The following is a 19736-nucleotide window of genomic DNA, read 5'->3' on the forward strand; positions in this document are numbered from 1 at the left end:
TTAAATGTAGGGTATAGGTGTTAATTGCATTACTTCAAAAGCTATCAAGCTGTAGCCCTAATAGGGTGGGGGTGAGATGGGGTCGGAAGGTGGGGTGACATGTCAAAATAACCAAAAACTACGGATATTAGTGTCTAATCCATAGTTTTTGAGGTCGCTGGGGTGAATACACACACTCCTGATGCCCTTCAATCCAAGTTCAGCTCCAATAGGCATTGGGGGCGAGAAGTGATAAAATATCAAAAATGCTGGACAATGTAACTGAAGCAACTATTTTAACAGGAATGGGGAGAGAGTGAAGGCGATAGAGTCTATCAGTTGTCATTCAGAGATTTCCTGGGCAGCGTCAGGTTGGTCAACTAGTAATATATGTATATACACATACTTATAATATATGTATCCATGTATGTATATTATCCCTTTGGCTCCATACTAAAATGTTTGAGATTATGGCTGCCTTTTTAGTTTTCTGTAAAAGAAAACTACTGAGATGGCTATTGGTCTGTCCGTCCGGACTTTTACTGTCCGCCCTCAGATCTTAAAAACTGCTGAGGTTGGAGGGGCTTCAAATGGGTATATTTATCATAAAGGTAGCCATGACCGTGCGTCTGGCACCCGCTATAGGTGCAAACAACACAGACCACCAAGGGGCAGTGACTTAAAGTTTCATGGGCCGCGACTGCGAGTTTCATATAGCACTTTACGCTGTACAGAAAACTCCATTGTTTCCGTTCTCCCTAATTTCCCTAACAATCTCAAGAGCTAAAAGTGTTTTGTTGTTTTCCTTGACCGAAAGACAAATGTTTCTACTCTCTTCTCAGATTAAATTTATCTATTTAATTGTTTTATCTTCATTTTCGTATTATTATTAATTATTATTATTATTATATTATTATTATTATTATCGCTGTTTCAACGGCATTTAATTTATATAGAATCTTCTCAATTCTTCTTATTATCTTTTTCTCGTCAGCATGTAGCTGGTGTATCAAGTTTCCTAAGGACATATAAAGATTTCAGTTGTCTTAGGTTTATTTCCTCTAACGTGTCGACAGCGCACAGGCAGTCATCTATGAGAGTATACAGAAAAGTGAATTAAGATACATTTTTAGAAGTATTTAAATACCGTTGAAACAGCTATAATATTCGATGCTACTGCCCTCAGAGAAGGCCTCCTTCCTTATTATTATTATTATTCAGAAAAATCACTATTCATCTAAAACAAACCCACAGGGGACACTGACTGGAAATTCAGTCTTCGAGTGAATTTGGTGTCCATTTGAAAGAAGCTACAGAAGGTGACGGGAAGCACAGAAAGAAGCGATCGCTTATTTGAAAAGGGAAAAACACAATTTAATGAACTAATAAATAAAGATAAAAATGCACATAAAAGAGTGAAATATAAGAAGAATTGCTGAAGGGGAGTCTCCCAACCCATTTGAAGACTCAAAGACTCGCCATTAAGCCTTTCAAGCTCGATTCGACTTTGCTATGATTCCTTTTGTCGTTTCTCCTTTGTCTCTGTGTCCTGAAAAGGCTCTGGGCTGAACTTTGCGTCAGGGAGCTCTCCTACCCACACCCACCCCCAGTCTTTTTTCTTCGCTGAATATTTCATAAGTCTTTTACACTCATTTCTTCTTTTCGTATTTTACAATAAATTAACAGACGAATACGAAATAGTTCTTTATATATCTGTACTCTATGAATTTCTGTCACTCATACCACGGGGGACGTTTTTCATCTTCACGAATATTAAAACAAATATCGTTTAATAAACACACACACACACTATATAGTATATATAATATACTATAATTCGCTACCTTAGATCTGTAGCCAGTCCTCACTATATATATATATATATCTATATATATATATATATATATATATATATATATATATATATATATATATATATATATATATATAGATATATATATATATATATATATCTATATATATATATATATATATATATATATATTAGATATATATATATATATATATATTATATAATGAGATGGCTACAGATCTAAGGTAGCGAATCGGCCTGAGTGGGTGGCAACTGGAATTGGTGTTGACAATGAGATATAATTTATATAATTAATGCGTTTCGCACAAGAATTGTTGGCTATCTTGTTTACCTTTAAAGTTTTTTATTATTTGGGAAAATAAACTGTCGTGTCGTTATATGTATTCATTCTTGATAGGGAAACTAATAATATCTCTTCCACCTCTTGTTTTAGGGTGCTTGGGCCGAGACAAACTATTCTGAAGGCACTTTGTTTTCCTTGCAAGTCTATTAGGCGCCAGGGGAATTTTACCCGAGTTCAATATTGTCACTTCACACTGTCCATATATTATGTTGTATTCGACTCTTTCACACCCATGCTTCGGACCTCTTCCCCCACTCTCTGCGTCTCCCCCACTTCTATACCTTCTTTTCTCTCTCTCTCTCTCTCTCTCTCTCTCTCTCTCTCTCTCTCTCTGTCCAGCCGTCTTATTTGGATGTGATCTTCTTGGCACCGCCTCTGGTTCTCAACTTTGACTCAGGGTGTGGCATCTCCTGAAAGAACTCTTATGTCTGAGTGGCTACAGCCCTTCTACAAGAACGCCCTGCTGTCAACTCTTCTGAAGCAATTGGTAGGCTTTTTATTGGGAAACACCTCCATCTCCATGCCATGGCTCTTTGAAGGTGTGTGCTTTGGGTATCATAGTAGGGTATTTCGGGACGTCCGTACAATCTGCCACTGCTGATTTGATTGGTTAAAACCAAAAGGCCTACCTCAATAGATAGGGGCTTCAAGTTTAACACGTCCCTTTTTTAAAACAAGGGAGCATCGAATTCCATTACTAACGTTGGCCAGATGGCCTCCTTCAGATGGGCTGTTGGGATTAATCCTCCGACCTGTCCCAAGATGTCTGGAGAGCCGTAGCGCCAATTACTCATGAGAAGAGTGTGACGATGTTTTCGGAGTTCCGATTTCTTAAGGGACTGAGCAATGTCACTGTCACTTCTGCGTGAGTAAGTTTTTCTACACTGGTTCGTGCTTAACGGTTTACGCCATTTCGTCCCATTCTATTTGTTTTTCGTGCATTTTTCTTAAGTTTTTATAAGTTAACACATTTTGAAATAATTTCCCTTAATTCTGTAACAGCACCGTAACACACACACACACACACACACACACATATATATTATTAAATTATAGTTATAATAATTATATTATATATATATATATAATATATATGTGTGTGTGTGTGTGTGTGTGTATGTTTTTTTTTTTTTTTGTTTCTTGGTGTATGTTTAATACTAATATAATATTATATATATATATATATATATTAATAATTAATATATAATATAATTATTATATATATATATATAATGATGTTCAAATGAAGTATCATGAACTTAGCATGAAAGTAGTAGGAGTTAAAAGCAAAATGTTACAATTTCCAGTGGGATCAGTACCTAGCATTGAAAATGACCTTTCAACATGATTCATAGATAATTTTTGCATAGTGGGAAACTTTAAACGAGTTTTTATTGTAAAAAAGCAGGATTAAAAACAAAACAAAATTGCAATCTTCGCTCTCAGGAAACAATATAACGGTAGTCTATTCAAAAAGAGTGAATAAGTAAAAAATGTTTTCTCAGAAAAGACAATAAAGAAAAAACTGTACCATCCAGACACATCGTTAGTTCTACGAAGAAGAAGAAGAAGAAGAAGAAGAAGAAGAAGAAGAAGAAGAAGAAGGAGGAGGAGGTAAATAATAAAAAGAGAAAACCTGACCCTTTACCTTCTCTCGCTTTCCAACCTTATTGATTTCTGACTTCTCCACTGTCCCTTTTATTCCCCAAAATTGATATCGTGTCAAGTTAAGGACGCCCTCCTCCCTTCTCCTTCCTCCACCCACTTCCTTCATGTCACACCATAATGGTTGGGGCCGTATTTCCGACGAAATCGTGTCTCTTCATTATTTATTGACTGTCTGGCGTCCAGGATATAACGTCTTCTTTGGCTAATGCTAGCTTTAGTGACGGTTCTCTCTCTCTCTCTCTCTCTCTCGTCTCTCTCTCTCTCTCTCTCTATCTCTCTCTTCTCTCCTCTTCTCTCTTCTCTCGTAAGAAGAATATAATAAAATGTGTTTCGGGGATGGGATTATTCCTCACTGGTGCGGAATTTTGTCAGATAATATAATAGAAGTAAAAAAAAGAGACATTAATATAACGGTAGAAGTTAAGATTGCTTCAGCTTCTGTTTCAAACATGGAAATTAAAATGTAAATTATTAAACAAATATGGAAGTGTGTTATCTCTGTTTTCATTTAAAAGTTACGGTAAATAGTCTCAGCCAATTAATTTGAAGCTGGCGTGATTGGCGGACGAGCACGTTGTATACAACCAATCATACATCTCAGTTTAAATTCATCGAACAATCAATCAGAAACGAGATATAAGCATGAAAGATATCGTGTGAGGATATTTACCGTCAGATCCGCGGAAACCCCAGCAGGTGGTAACAGTCGTTTCATTTCTTTGCTCATCTAGCAGTCCGGTTGGGAGGGTAAGCTATTACCATGAACGTTAAACGACCGAATGAAGGAGGGAATAAAAGAGGAGGGCAAATGGCGCCACGTGAACGAAGAGGGGACAAACTCCCCCCTTATTCAATCGCTGGGCTCGTATAAATGACCCATTAATAATAAAACACATTCAACAGCACTGACGCCGTTATTATGGGGAAGTTTTCCCGGAATTTAAGGGTCAATTTATGGAATTTATGGCTCAGTGGGAAAGTACGCATTTATAAAATGTAGATTTATCCCTTTAGTTTCCGACATGACGACGGTGTATCGGTTTCAGTAACGACGTAGCATTTTACCTCAAAAGAGTGGTTCTCAACCTGGGGATGTCAGCAATTCCAGGGGCGCAAGCCCCACGGAAAAAGTGAAAATTCTCTAATTATATTCGTTACTCTCTTAACAAGAACGAGGAACTAATATTCAGAAATTCATGAAAAATGAAAAACGTTTCTTTGCAAAGCTGCATTTTCCTTTCTCGTTCGTTGCTCTCAAGACCAAGTACAGAAACAGGCTGAATGTTGAAGGAGACTTACTCTGTTCACTCTCCGGTATTCAATCATGCATTCAAGATCTGGTAACTAAGAAGCAGTGACAAGTTTCTCACTGAAGTAATCATGTTTTTGTAACTAAATGCAACAAAGGGTTTCGATTGTGCACTTTTCCTTTATAAAAAATCCTTGATATTATGAAGCTATTTACGACATTGTTAAAAATGAGAGAAAATGCACCTTTTGTAACCCATATATTCAGGCAGCCATTTACGAAATTTTACAGACAAAAAAGAAAAAATTGTCTATCTCGCCTTTCTGCAAATACCCATAAATTCCGGGAGAAAATTACACACGGGATAAGAAATATGAAAAAAATGAAGATAAGAGACTGAGAAGGTGACAAAAAAACCGCGGCCATGATCAGAGGATATGAGTTTTTGCTCCGTCTACTGGGGTCATAAGTCATTTGCAGCCAAAAAGTAATAAATGTATCAACCCGAGCTTTGAATTAATGAGTCAATGAGTTCTCTCTTTCCACTTCATTAAAGCTCGATATTCACGTGTTACATTTTATTCTGCATAAAATGTCAGGTATTCTTTTCGTTGTCCGAATAGACCTCGGGCCCACATATGGCAACGCTATTTTATGCAGCCCTTGATTTAGAAATAGATTTCATCATTTTTTTTAAGTCGGATATTAAATTATGAAATGTTTTTGTCTGTTGTTTGACGTTCCATCAGAGAAGTTAATTCCATTGTGCCTATGAATTTTTTTGTGACTATAAAGGTAGCGAATTTTATTTTATGCTGCTTTGTGGAACTATATTGATGCTAATGTAGATACAAATATTAAAATAACGTAAGGATTTATTTCACTGTGCCCTTGGAGCTGAAGAAAACACAGGCAAATGGACCCGAGTTCGACATATGAAAGCGCCGATCGACTAAAGACGTCATGTCTAAACAGGGAATTCATTGTTTATATCATTTCCAAGTTTTGTTGAGTGGAAAAAGTTAAGGCCAGGTATGACACGCACTGTGTTTTATTATGTTTTCATTTAACTTGACTTCTGCGTCTGTCTGTCTGTCTGCCTGTTAGGGTAAAAATTGTGACTCAATTTTCGACCTGTTCCCTTCGCCCGATGGACTTGAAAGTTTGCATTGTAACTCAATTCCAGTGACGATACAACCTTAAAGGATCAGTAGTCAGCAGTGACCTCTAAACGACCATACAATGACCTTCCCAATATATCAGGATTTATAAGAAAGTCTTAGATTTTCACAACTTCTTTGACTCCATAGAAAAGTTCATAATTCTACGGAATTTTATACCTTATCTGAATCTGTAGGATAAATTAATAACTCTGCGGACTTTTCAAACATTCGTTTGGCCGGACAGGATATCAATTTCGTTCAGTACGATCATAAATCTGTTACAATTTCGCAAAACTGAAAAATATACTAAAAAAAAAAAAAAAAAAAAAAAAAAAAGAAATATAAAAAATAAAAAATCTTTCTTAAACCCGTCGTATTGAATTTAACTAAGTGAAATATACAATTTTTGAGAGACCAAGATTTTCTTGCAATAACCATGTCTACAAAGATAAAAAAGTCAGAGCCAAACATGGAACGAAATGCTACAAGAAATGTAGAAAATACATTTCTCTCTGTAGTATTTCCCTCCATGTAAAAACATTACAAAACTAAACAAAACTTCCGGTACCAGAAAAAGACCCCCCCCCCCCCCCCCCCCCCCACCCCGCCCATTCCCCTTTAAAACTTTATTAGTCACGTTTTTCCTGTATGTTCAGGGAAAACTTAAGTTATTCGAACTTTCCAAAAACTGCTCAGTTTAGACAAAAGACTTATCTCTGCTGATGTTTGTGCCTCGATTTCCGACCTGACTTTTGGAAATAGTTCAGAATGCCGTAAAAAATCATATGGAGCAAAAGAGAAGTATTAAAATAAATTGGTTGGTAGAAAACCTCAACCACAAAGAAGGTATGTGGCGAATTCCAGCCAGTGAAATGGTGTTTAGAGTTGTTGAAATTCCACCATTTTCATTATCAGATAATCGGCTTATGTAAATAATAAATTTTTTTTAAATACTATTTGTTAAGTTATGGTTACTGATGTATGAGGCACCGAGGAATTGACCTAGCGCAGGTCAGGTTAACCTAAGTTAGGTTAGATTATATCCAAATCCCAAAGACTAAGGGGAAATATTACCCGATTCAAAGATTTTTATAAATTGGGGAAAAAAGGGAGCGAGGGAGAATTCGGAGGCTCTAGCAGGAGCAAGACCTACAGAGCTTTCAAGAAGAAAGAATCTCAAGAGTTTTTGCGGGGGCTTATACAGAGGCAGTCTGCTCAGTAGGTAAATGAAAGTGTTATAAATATCCATATTTGAAATCAGGAGACTAGGGCAGTTTCAGAGTAACAGAAATGATCATCTAACAAATGTTAGCGAAGGGAAATTTTTAAACGATTATTCGTATATAATTGCGTTACCCTTTGAAGTTTAGTCACGTTAGTACTGAAATTGATGAATGCCTGTAAAAGTATTCATCCATATTTTATCCATAATCTTTATGAGGTTTGACGTGTACGTCACATTCGCCTTCTTATTAGAGTGAAGAGCCTTTTAAAATGATTTTACGTTGAGAGGTTCTTAATATCGCAAATTATGATACTGACTTTTGAAAAATCAGAAGACTCGGTTTAATCCTTGATTCTGTGTAAAATACCATACAGACTGTATATCACCTGAACCATAATTAAATATAGGTGGCCATCTAAAACCACTCTCCCCCAAAAACCGCATCAAATATGAATAGGAATCAAAATGTAATGAAATACATCAAGTCGAAAAACGACGGTACTTGATTCACACGCTCCTGCATTCATGTTAATGATTCAGAGTCAATCAACCACATCAGAACTCGATTCAGATTAAAAGCGCTTCACATTTACTCAAATCGAAGGATTGCATTTGATATGCGTTGCATTTCATGGAAGTGGGATTGGTCCATAAATTTCACATTTGATTTTTATTTTTCGTGGGAAATGTAATTAGCCCATGACGGGGACCAGTTAGGAATTCACCAATTAGAATTTCCTAGTTATAGCATCCGTCGCTTATCACTGTATGTTTTTCCTTCCCTCTTTTTGATGAGGACTGGAATTAAATATTTATTATACAGATGGTCGAGAACTGATTACTCCATAAATAATGTTATCCATACTCAGACGCTGACTCATTGCTGATATTAAAACTCAAAAAATTATTCTTATTGCATTCGCTCATATCTATACAACTAATGATTATAATCAGTTTTCTTTTGCAGATGGAATCGTTTTCGAGATTTAGTTTTTCTGTGAAAGAAAACTTTTGAGATGGACTCGTCTGTCCGTCCGCACTTCTTATGTCCGCCGTCAAGATCTTAAAAAACTTCTGGGTGAGACTAGAGGTCTGCTGCAGATTGTATGTTGATCATCCACCCTCCAGTCATCTAACATACCAAAAGGAGGCCTCTAGCCTCAGTGGTTTTCATTTTACATTGTTCACTCTTATTATTCATTGACTTCTGGTTACAAATATTTGTGGCAAAATGCAACTAACCACCGCCTTTTACATGAGGTGCACTGACGGCACTATCCCCAACGGGGTATAGATACATTAGTGAACCACGAATATATACCCTGGGTACTTCCTAACAAATCTACGGAGACATACGAAACAGTTCTCCACGTTCTAAAGTCTGCGTTCAACTTTACAACCTGAGAGTTTCATGGTTGATTTTGAAAGTCACTTATGATACTATCCAAAATAATTTTTCAAATGCGAAAGTAACCGGATGTTCGTTACATTTAGTCAACAATTTTTTCCGGAAAGTATCCGATTTTGGCCATAAACTGAACCCCAAGAAAGTGATTCGGAATTGAAGGCCTTGGGTCAGTGCTTTCAGCGCTCGTATTTGTTCCTCCTAAGGATGCTTTTGGCGCATCTGAGGAGGAGGAGGAGGAACTAGTCCACAATGGTGATTTGCCTCAAGACCTGATTTCCTACTTCGAAACCCATTACATTCATAGCGGTGTGTGGGGTAGGGGGGGGAAGAGGCAGAAACCCTCGCAGAGGAAGAGTCGCTCTAACGTTTCCTGTGGAAGTTATATGGAATGTTCAAGAACGGACCCTGAATACTTTACCAAACAATAAAGTAGAAGGGTTCCATAACGCCTTACAAAGTTGTGCACAAACACCCCCCACCCAAATATTTGGAAACTTGTAAACATTTCAAAAAGCGAAGTGTGTTTAGCGAAAAAAGAAAAAGACCAGACCTCGAACGAGGCAATGAAACTTCCATGAACGAAAAAGGTACAAAGATATTCATGTAAAAATAGAAAGAATTGTTTCAATGTACGATTCTCAGCATAAACTTGACAACTGACGAAGTATTGCAATGAAATTCATCACTCTAAACTTGCATTGCAGCTTTATATTTTCATTTTTTAGATATTGCGATGAACTTGCATAATTTTCAAATTGATTTTAACTTGCATTATTTTTACCTTAAACCTTTATTTTCCCTTATATTTACTATTTTTTTATATCTTGAACATTGCGGTATTATAACCTGAATTTATTTTACCCGATTTTCTGTTATAAATAAACTTTAATCATCATACTTTGGACATACTCCTATTAATTGTACGGCAACAATTTTTCGCGCAGCAATTCCATGCAGTAAAATACCTTGCGGCAAAAAGTCATACGGTGAAAACGTTTTCCAGTGGCAAAAATTGCTACAGCCACAAATAAGATAACTGTTTAAAAAAAAAGAAATGAACGTTAAATTAAACATTTCCGCAGGTAACATTAAAATGCTTACGCTGCTTACAAGAACACAGTGATGAGGCAACGGAATCTTCTCTCATTCCAGAGAGGAGGAATCCTCTCTCATCCCAGAAAGTGGCTCCTTTGCTTCCATCCAGAAATGGTCAATCGCCAAATGGCTTGAAACGAAGTTGCCATACGAGAGGAGGAGGAGAAGACAACGATGTATTTTGGAGCGATAAGAAGAAAAAAGTAAAAAAGAAGAAACTTGTTAATGAGCAAAGTTGAAGAAATGTAAATGGAAGTTGGAAAGAGACCAGACACCATCAGCAGAGAATTACCGGTTAATGGTCTCAAAAACTCAGAGGAAAAGACTCGGGGTCAGTTGTCGCGGAAAGGAATTGGATGGATGGCACAGTTTCTCCACTATCTACTATTAGCAATTACTTGGTGAATGATGCACGTTATTAACACGATAGTAATTAAATATGTTAAGCAGAAAATGTCTATAAAAATATACCTTTTAAGGCTTCGTTTGTTGGTGAGGTGAATTTTTAAAATAACCGTTATCATTAATGGCCAAGTAAGATGGTGTGTACAGGATGTCGGAGTAGTTATGGATAGGGGTGTGGGGGATGGAGCTGATCACTTCACTAAACAGCCTCACTTTTCCGCCAAAAGCGTATCTGGGTTACAAGTGCCAGATTCCTTATTCACTTTGTGAGCAAGAAATTGGAGACCAATGCCTTACCATTCGAGTAATGTGCAATATTGTAGATATGAGGTCTATTTATGGGTTTGCAAAAGTGAACTCCACTGCTATAAAAAAAGGAAATTGGCGATTAGACCGATGTGAACAAAAATACTCCAAAATTAAAAATAAATTTGATTCTTTAGATACTTCAGAAAGGGGAAAGTATCATGGAAACCTTCTCCATCTCCGTCAATGATATTCACTGGAATCCGATAAAGAAAAGAAAAGGAAGCAGAGTGGAATCTCCCCTCCATCAAAAGAGAGGCCTATTCATGACACACCGATCAAAGATTCAAAACATATTACCAAAAACCTCTCATTCTCCACCAAAAAAATTCATCACACACAAGTCGAAGAAAAAACACATACCTAAGAAAATGCTTTTGTCTCTGTCAGTTGAAAAAAGACTTGCTTGATATGTAAAGCTAATCATTAAATTAGTTTACGGTGAGTCTGTTCACATGTGATTTTTCTAATTGAATGGGACTGTAATGTTACATTTTATTTACAAAAACCTGCGAGATAAAAAAAAAAGAAAAAAATCATAATTAAAATACTGTCAATCCAGTTGCCTAATTCACATCATCAGCCCTTCCCCTCCATATCCGTGATAACTCAGACATTGTGTACACTATCTTGTGGAGAGTAGAGTTAAGGAAAGACGGTCATTATAAAATTCACCTCACTGACACAGGAAGCCTTAAAATGTATGTGTGTGTAGAACATTTTCTGCTGAGAATGACTTTTTCTTGAATTCCTGAAATATTTGCATAAACTCATGTTACACCTTGTGTGTGTGTTTTATATATATATATATATATATATATATATATATATATATATATATATATATATATATATATATATATATATATATGTAGTATATTATACATTATATATATATATATATATGTATATACATCTTATATATATATATATATATATATATATATATATATATATATATATATATATTATATCTGTGTGTGTGTGTGTGTGTGTGTGTGTGTGTGAGAGAGAGAGAGAGAGAGAGAGAGAGACAGAGACAGAGACAAAGAGGGTATAAGAACTACTTTTTCTTACAAAGGAAACGATTATCAAAAACTTCTGAAAAATCGCACAGCCTTTCATGTCTTTATTCAAGGGTGTTATAAAAAGGGGAAATGTAATGCAACTAAAAGGTTATATTTGTTGGATGTTCCAATATCTCGAGAATCACAGACATCAATCGGTCGATCAGTTTGAACGGAGTCTGTTCTATCATCTTTTTTCCTCTTTTTTTTCTGCCTTGTTTGGTGGAAAGAAAATATCTCTTGTATTTCTTGTCTCAGTTAGAGTGGATATCCGTCTGTTTTGGAAAAGATTCGTCGAGGCTTGAGAATTATAAAAGCAATTTAATATTTTTTCTACCAGGAGGTTTTATAAGCCATAAACGAAGTGAATGCCACTGTGTTGCTGTGAAAGAAAATTAAATAAGTTTATATTAGCCATGTATTTCTTTCATTACTATATGTTGAAGTTTAGCGAATAAACAACAGATAATGAACTTTTTTTTTAATCTACAAATATATATCGAAAACAGTGACAATAAACAAGATTCACTCTGAGTTTAAATTTTCCACGAAAACCAAAATTAATATTTCTGAAGGGAAGGAAGAGACGCAACAGAAAGCATCCTTGCCACAACCACCCATCCCTCCAGTCATCCTTCCTCGGTCGAATCCTACCCAAGGATCCCTCCCGGCGGCTGTCAGTCAGAATCACCAAATGAAAATAGACAGACGAAGGAAAAAGGAATTGTCATTTTTGCCTCCAATCTGCTTCGCCTGTGTTAACCACGGGACACGTTTCCTGAAAGCCCTGTCCGCACTGATTGTGTTCGTGTGTGTGTGTGTGTGTGTGTGTGTGTATGTGGGTGGTTTTGGGGTTGGGGGGAGGGGGGGGTGGGGGGGAAACGATATTGATATACAGATTCAATGCAACTGAAATCCAATGCTCGTGTGCACCCAGAGCGAAGGCATTTGTTGAGATAACTAACTGGGAAATGATGCCGAAACTTATTATATTCGCAAATATGTTTCATACACGAGATATTGTACGACCAATTGTGTATAATAAAAATACATAAATACACAAGCGTGTGCACACTTATGCGTACATATATATATATATATATATATATATATATATATATATATATATATATATATATATATATATATATATACACACATAAATATATACGTGTGGGCGTCTGTGTGTGTAAACATATATATATATATATATATATATATATATATATATATATATATATATATATATATATATACATATATACATATACATATATATGTGTATATATATATATATATATATATATATATATATATATTATATATATATATATATATATATATATATATATATATATATATATATATATATATATATATATATATCAACACGATTTCATCTTAAAACGATATCTGAAAACATCACCATATCTTTCCTCATCCTTAATGGTACAAAGGCTTCGAATGATTTTAGCCTTCAGATCCCAGAATACAATAATAACAACTCAATGTCCTCTATTCAACGCTCCAAATCCAGACGAAATATGAAGATATTTACCTTGGGAGGCTTTAAAATCAGCAACGAGAAGTTTTTATCTTCCCAGATTAATGTCAATTCCTGCATTTCATTTTGCTCTAAATCGTATTTTCTCTCGAGTTTATATTTGATTTTGATGGCGTTCTGGTAATAAGGAGAGGGAGGAGAAAACGCTTATCCTCCAATGGATGGCCCAGGTAATCAAGTCCACAGATTGTTTACGAAGTTATTAGTCTGTGTCCTCTTACTCTCTGGTCAAACTAATGAACGCTGTTCATAATTATTCTGGAGGGACAGGCGGTGGTGCGTCAAAGCAGGAGATTACACATGAGGTTGTTGTAAATACAGCAATGCTATTATTATATTTATTTATCTCTGTGAAACAAGTTCCCATGCGTTCATTTCCATATAATATATATATATATATATATATATATATATATATATATATATATATATATATATATATATATTATATATATATATATATATTTATATATATATATATATATATATATATATATATACATATATATATATATATATAATATATATATATATATATATATATATATATATATATATATATATATATATAGTATATATAACATATATATATATATATATATATATATATATATATATATATATATATATATATATATATGTGTGTGTGTGTGTGCTTGCAGACTCCAAAGCATCAGAGCATAATAGTGATAACAGCGATACATCCAAAGTCAGTTTGTTTACCTACACATTATTTTTTGCAAGTAAAATGTTCGAGGTTCACCTACCCTTTCGCATTGGGAGAGGCTCAGTGACCCACACTATTTGGACACTAGTTTGAAGAGACGACAAATATCTAAAGACAAAAAGCATTTCATTCCAAACCTTTGATTTCGCAAACTGACTAAGATAATTTAGGTCAGCTTTACTGATACTTAATACTGACATTTAGACAACCGAGTTTGCCTTAATTCTTGGAAGACAGCCGTACATGAATGCTTTCAGTATCACTGAAGATTTTTGTCGTTTTTTATTCTTTCCATCTCCTACACAACACTCAAAGCCCCGACTGTACAATGGCATCAAATACGCTTCTCTCAAAGGTTCCAATAACAGAGTCACTTGTGAAGTCCTTTAGTTTTCAAGTTCTAGAACCAGGAACCATAACCGGACTTTCTGAGCAAAAACAATTCCATTTCAGTCGTAAACTGTTTTCCCTTTGATTTCGTCAGTTTTATTTCTGTCTTTGTACACAAGATGGACTTCACAGCTTTGACGGAATGTTTGGCCATCAGCTAAAAGATTAGACGCTCCATGTTTCTCTGTATGAACATTATATATTATATATATATATATATATATATACATATATATATCTATATATATATATATATATATATATATATATATATATATATATATATATATATATATATATATATATATATATATATATATATATATATATATATATATATATATATATATATATATATATATATATAATATATATATATATATATATATATATATATATATAATGACGGTAATCGTCACCTAATTTCATTAGATACCAATTACGCAAAAGACAATAAAAAGAAGATATCAACAATACTTTCAGTAATCCTATTCAGTTGCAAAGCCTTACAACTAATAAATATTTAGATAAACTCAACGAAGCCAACATGATCCATTAGCCTGCCTTAAACATGATACGAAATGGACACTAAATATATGGAGACCAAAATGTTCCGACTTACAATTAAAATGCAGAATTGTTGTGTTGCAGGTATCGGATCCTGCAGCTGAATTCCGAGCAAATTAAATTATCCACAGATAAACAACTTCTCTGAGAAGGTAAAACTACCAATAACAGAATACAGTTAAGAACAAATCACACATTAGATGGCTCTGAATTCATATGTACATATAATAAATAAGAAAGCTGTACATTACAATAAATGGAAATTAAATATAGAACGGAAAGTATCCGGTAATTATTTGTTTGTATGGTGTTTTACGTTGCATGGAACCAGTGGTTTATTCAGCAACGGGGACCAACGGCTTAAACGTGACATCCGAACCACGTCGAAAGTGAACTTTTATCACCAGAAATACTAATTTCTCACATCTCAATGGAATGGCCGAGAATCGAACTCGAGGCCACCGAGGTGGCAGGCCATGACCATACCGATCACGACACTGAGTATCCAGTAATAGATTTTTTATGAGAATATTCATATTCGTGTAACTCTTGCTAAGGAAGTTATTTCGGTAATATACCAGCAGCATTATGATGAGCTGTTCTTTTGCTAACTTTTCAAAAGTACTTACATGATCTACAGTGTGAAAGAGAATGCTAATAAAGACTAATTTTAGTCTGATAATCAAGAACTTGACCCTAAATATTCGATGAATAAAAGGTAAATATATATTTAAGAATTATCGTGGGCAATTTTTAGGTATTCTGGGTATATATATACTTAGGTCCAACAAGAATGCAGGTCGTGTGGTTACGTATTTTTACGATGTGTGTAGTTAACGTAAATGTCTTGAGAGAGAGAGAGAGAGAGAGAGGCCGTCATATTACAAAAACTAGCAAAGACGAAAATGTAAGCTTAAATGATGAAGGTCATGCGAGTAGATAATAACCCAGTAAAACAAAATGACAACAGGGAAAATGGAACTTTATCATTTATATAAGTATTTTAATATGAATATCGCTAATGACGTTAGGATGAGAAAACAAAAGTCGCAGAATAAGTGGAATATGAAACGTATTGCGGTGTTTGCTCAAGATGAGGAAGATCTCGGATTTGCTTCAAAAGCCAAGGGAGGATCGAACCAACTTGAATTAACTAAAGTGTTGTTGAATGTTCTTATAAGAACAAAGCCATTATATTTACATGGCCTGCTATGCCATGCTTTCTCTGAAATAAGGAGCCTTGGTACTTCTGAAATCCAAGACTCAGCAGATGGTTTCAGCAAGCATTCTGGCTTGGAGAAAAAACAAAATATTCCTTACGGTAAATTAACAGCAACATATTTAATATTTAGTTCATGCACAAGAATCTAGCATAATTTCTTCTCTGAATAATTTGCGGTAGAAAAAGATGGGATATTATTATTATTATTATTATTATTATTATTATTATTATTATTATTATTATTTTATTTTATTTTTTTTTTTTTTTGCTCTATCACAGTCCTCCAATTCGACAGGCTGGTATTTATAGTGTGGGGTTCCGGGTTGCATCCTGCCTCCTTAGGAGTCCATCACTTTTCTTACTATGTGTGCCGTTTCTAGGATCACACTCTTCTGCATGAGTCCCGGAGCTACTTCAGCCTCTAGTTTTTCTAGATTCCTTTTCAGGGATCTTGGGATTGTGCCTATTGCTCCTATGATTATGGGTACAATTTCCACTGGCATATCCCATATCCTTCTTATTTCTATTTTCAGATCTTGATACTTATCCATTTTTTCCCTCTCTTTCTCTTCAACTCTGGGTGTCCCATGGTATTGCGACATCAATGAGTGATACTTTCTTCTTGACTCTGTCAATCAACGTCACGTCTGGTCTGTTTGCACGTATCACCCTATCCGTTCTGATACCATAGTCCCAGAGGATCTTTGCCTGATCGTTTTCTATCACTCCCTCAGGTTGGTGCTCGTACCACTTATTACTGCAAGGTAGCTGATGTTTCTTGCACAGGCTCCAGTGGAGGGCTTTTGCCACTGAATCATGCCTCTTTTTGTACTGGTTCTGTGCAAGTGCCGGGCATTTGCTTGCTATGTGGTTTATGGTTTCATTTTTTTGTATTGCACTTCCTACATAAGGGAGAGATGTTATTTCCGTCTATCGTTCATTGAACATAGTATCTGGTTCTTAGGGCTGATCTTGTGCCGCTGTTATCATTCCTTCAGTTTCCTTCTTTAGCTCTCCCCTCTGGAGCCATTGCCATGTATCATCGCTGGCTAGTTCTTTAGTCTGTCTCATGTATTGTCCATGCATTGTTTGTTGTGCCAGTCCTCTGTTCTGTCTGTCATTCTCCTGTCTCTGTATATTTCTGGGTCTTCGTCTACTTTATTACTCCTTCTTCCCATGCACTCTTAGCCACTCGTCTTCACTGGTTTTCAGATATTGCCCCAGTGCTCTGTTCTCGATGTTGACGCAGTCCTCTATACTTAGTAGTCCTCTCCCTCCTTCCTTCGTGTTATGTATGTCTGTCCGTATTTGCTCTTGGTGTAGTGCTTTGTGTATTGTCATATGTTCCTGGTTTTCTGATCTATGCTGCGGAGTTCTGCCTTCGTCCATTCCACTATTCCTGCGCTGTATCTGATTACTGGCAACTGCCCATGTGTTATGGCTTTTATCATATTTCCGGCGTTGAGTTTTGACTTGAGTATCGCCTTGAGTCTCTGCATATATTCTTTCCTGATCGTGTCCTTCATCTGGCTTGTGTTTTATATCCCCTTCTTCCATTATTCCCAGGTATTTATATCCTGTCTCATCTATGTGTTTGATGTTGCTCCCATCTGGTAGCTTTATCCCTTCAGTCCTTGTTACTTTGCCTTTTTGTATGTTGACTAAGGCGCATTTTTCTATTCCAAACTCCATCCTGAGGTCCCCAGATACAATCCTTACAGTCTGGATTAGGGTATCTATTTCCTTGATGCTCTTACCATACAGCTTGATGTCGTCCCATGAACATCAGATGGTTGATTCTGTTGCCTCTTTTCTTATTATTATTATTATTATTATTATTATATTATTATTATTATTATTATTATATTTATTATTATTATTATGAGGGGAGAGTTTTTAAAAAGGAAACCGTTATCTCCTGATTCCTTTTCTGGTTGTTCTGTATTTCTCCTTAGTCTTCCATCCGTTTCAGCATTCCTGTGTTCTGTGTTTATCTTTCCCTCTACTGCAAAGATTTTATCCTTTTTTTTCCCTAATTTTCTCTTCATATTCCATTTCAACGGAATTTCCTTCAACATTTTCATAAAGAAAATTCCCCTTTTTCCCAGAGGAAGCATTTGGGCTCTGAATCTCAGTTTTCTTACTTTTCCCTTTTTCGTTCTTTTACGCTTCTAATTTTCCTTCTCTTTCTTTACCTATACATCTTCCCTTTCACTTACGGACAAAACGGACCCGGTGAAGAAACGACTGAGGGCGGCGGACGACGAATTGCAAAATACCGGAGTGAAGGAGAGACTCGGGAAATATTTAATTAAGGTAATGGAGTCAGTCATTGCCTTCTACTGCAAGAGCATTCTGGGAAATCTTCTCTCCAGATTCTGTCGCCAGAATTTAAAACTTTCAGTGAAATTCATCCACTGAGCAGTTCTTTGCTCTTTTGGGACTGACTTCTTTTGAAAGTTCGTTACAATGGTACAGAGGTGAGGCATTAATTATGACATATTAAAATCTCGTAGGCAGAACTAGATTTAATGAAGATTAAAATCCAAAATTATCGGCTTTATCATCGTTACGGAGAAATGCAAAATAATAGCCCGAGATTTTAAGTTAGTCATAATTGACAGAAATTGGTGAAAATGATTTCATCAAAATCGTCTTGGAATCCAGAGATCTTACTGGAAAAACAAACGCAATATTATCATGATTAATCATTACTAATCTGTTTTAAAATGTACACTCAGTGATAAAATCATATATGAATCAGTGATAAAATCATATATGAATTTGTACATCAAAAAACGTTAGCTAACTTTGCGGCAAAAATATTAGTTCTGTACTACAATTTTTTTTTTTTCTAAAGTTTGTTATTTGATTTCTATTCTTATTTTTCCCGTCTCTCTCTCTCTCTCTCTCTCTCTCTCTCTCGAGTGAGAGAGAGAGAGAGAGAGAGAGAGAGAGAGAGAGAGAGATAGAGAGAGAGATTGTTATCTGTTCATCCTTTTAATAGCATTGAGGGGAAAAGGATAAAAAATTCTTTCCATCAAACATGCCCGGTTTGAAGTTTTATGGATGGTTGACTCTAAATGGGGAGTACTACTCTATCTATCCATGTAGATATATATAAATATTTATATATATATATATATATATATATATATATATATATATATATATATATATACATATATATATCTATATACATACACACACACACACACACACACATATATACATATATATATATATATAGATAGATATATACTATATATATATATATATATATATGTGTATATTCAATCTGTCTCTCTACCTATCTAACTATCTTTTCCATTTATATATATATATATATATATATATATATATATATATATATATATATATATATATATATATATATATATATATATATATATATATATATGTATATGTCTGTCTGCATCAATTCACAACAATAAAATTAAATATTGCCATTAAACAGACTTTTTATTTTATATTTTTTTTTAGATATCCAGCAACGCACCTTT

At 35.0% G+C, this 19736-nt stretch overlaps 1 protein-coding gene across 1 annotated transcript in view; it reads left to right on the top strand.

The window, feature by feature from the left end:
• Nucleotides 1–2965: 2965 nt before the first annotated feature.
• Nucleotides 2966–19736, top strand: part of LOC135200703 (protein FAM133-like) — a 61765-nt gene continuing 44994 nt past the window's right edge. The window contains exons 1-3 of the mRNA XM_064229311.1: nt 2966–3021; nt 3662–3770; nt 7346–7454. Coding sequence (XP_064085381.1) covers nt 2966–3021; nt 3662–3770; nt 7346–7454 — 274 coding nt within the window. The remainder of the gene's footprint in view (nt 3022–3661; nt 3771–7345; nt 7455–19736) is intronic.

This window comes from Macrobrachium nipponense, chromosome 27 (assembly GCF_015104395.2).
Source record: "Macrobrachium nipponense isolate FS-2020 chromosome 27, ASM1510439v2, whole genome shotgun sequence".
Taxonomy (NCBI): domain Eukaryota; kingdom Metazoa; phylum Arthropoda; class Malacostraca; order Decapoda; family Palaemonidae; genus Macrobrachium; species Macrobrachium nipponense.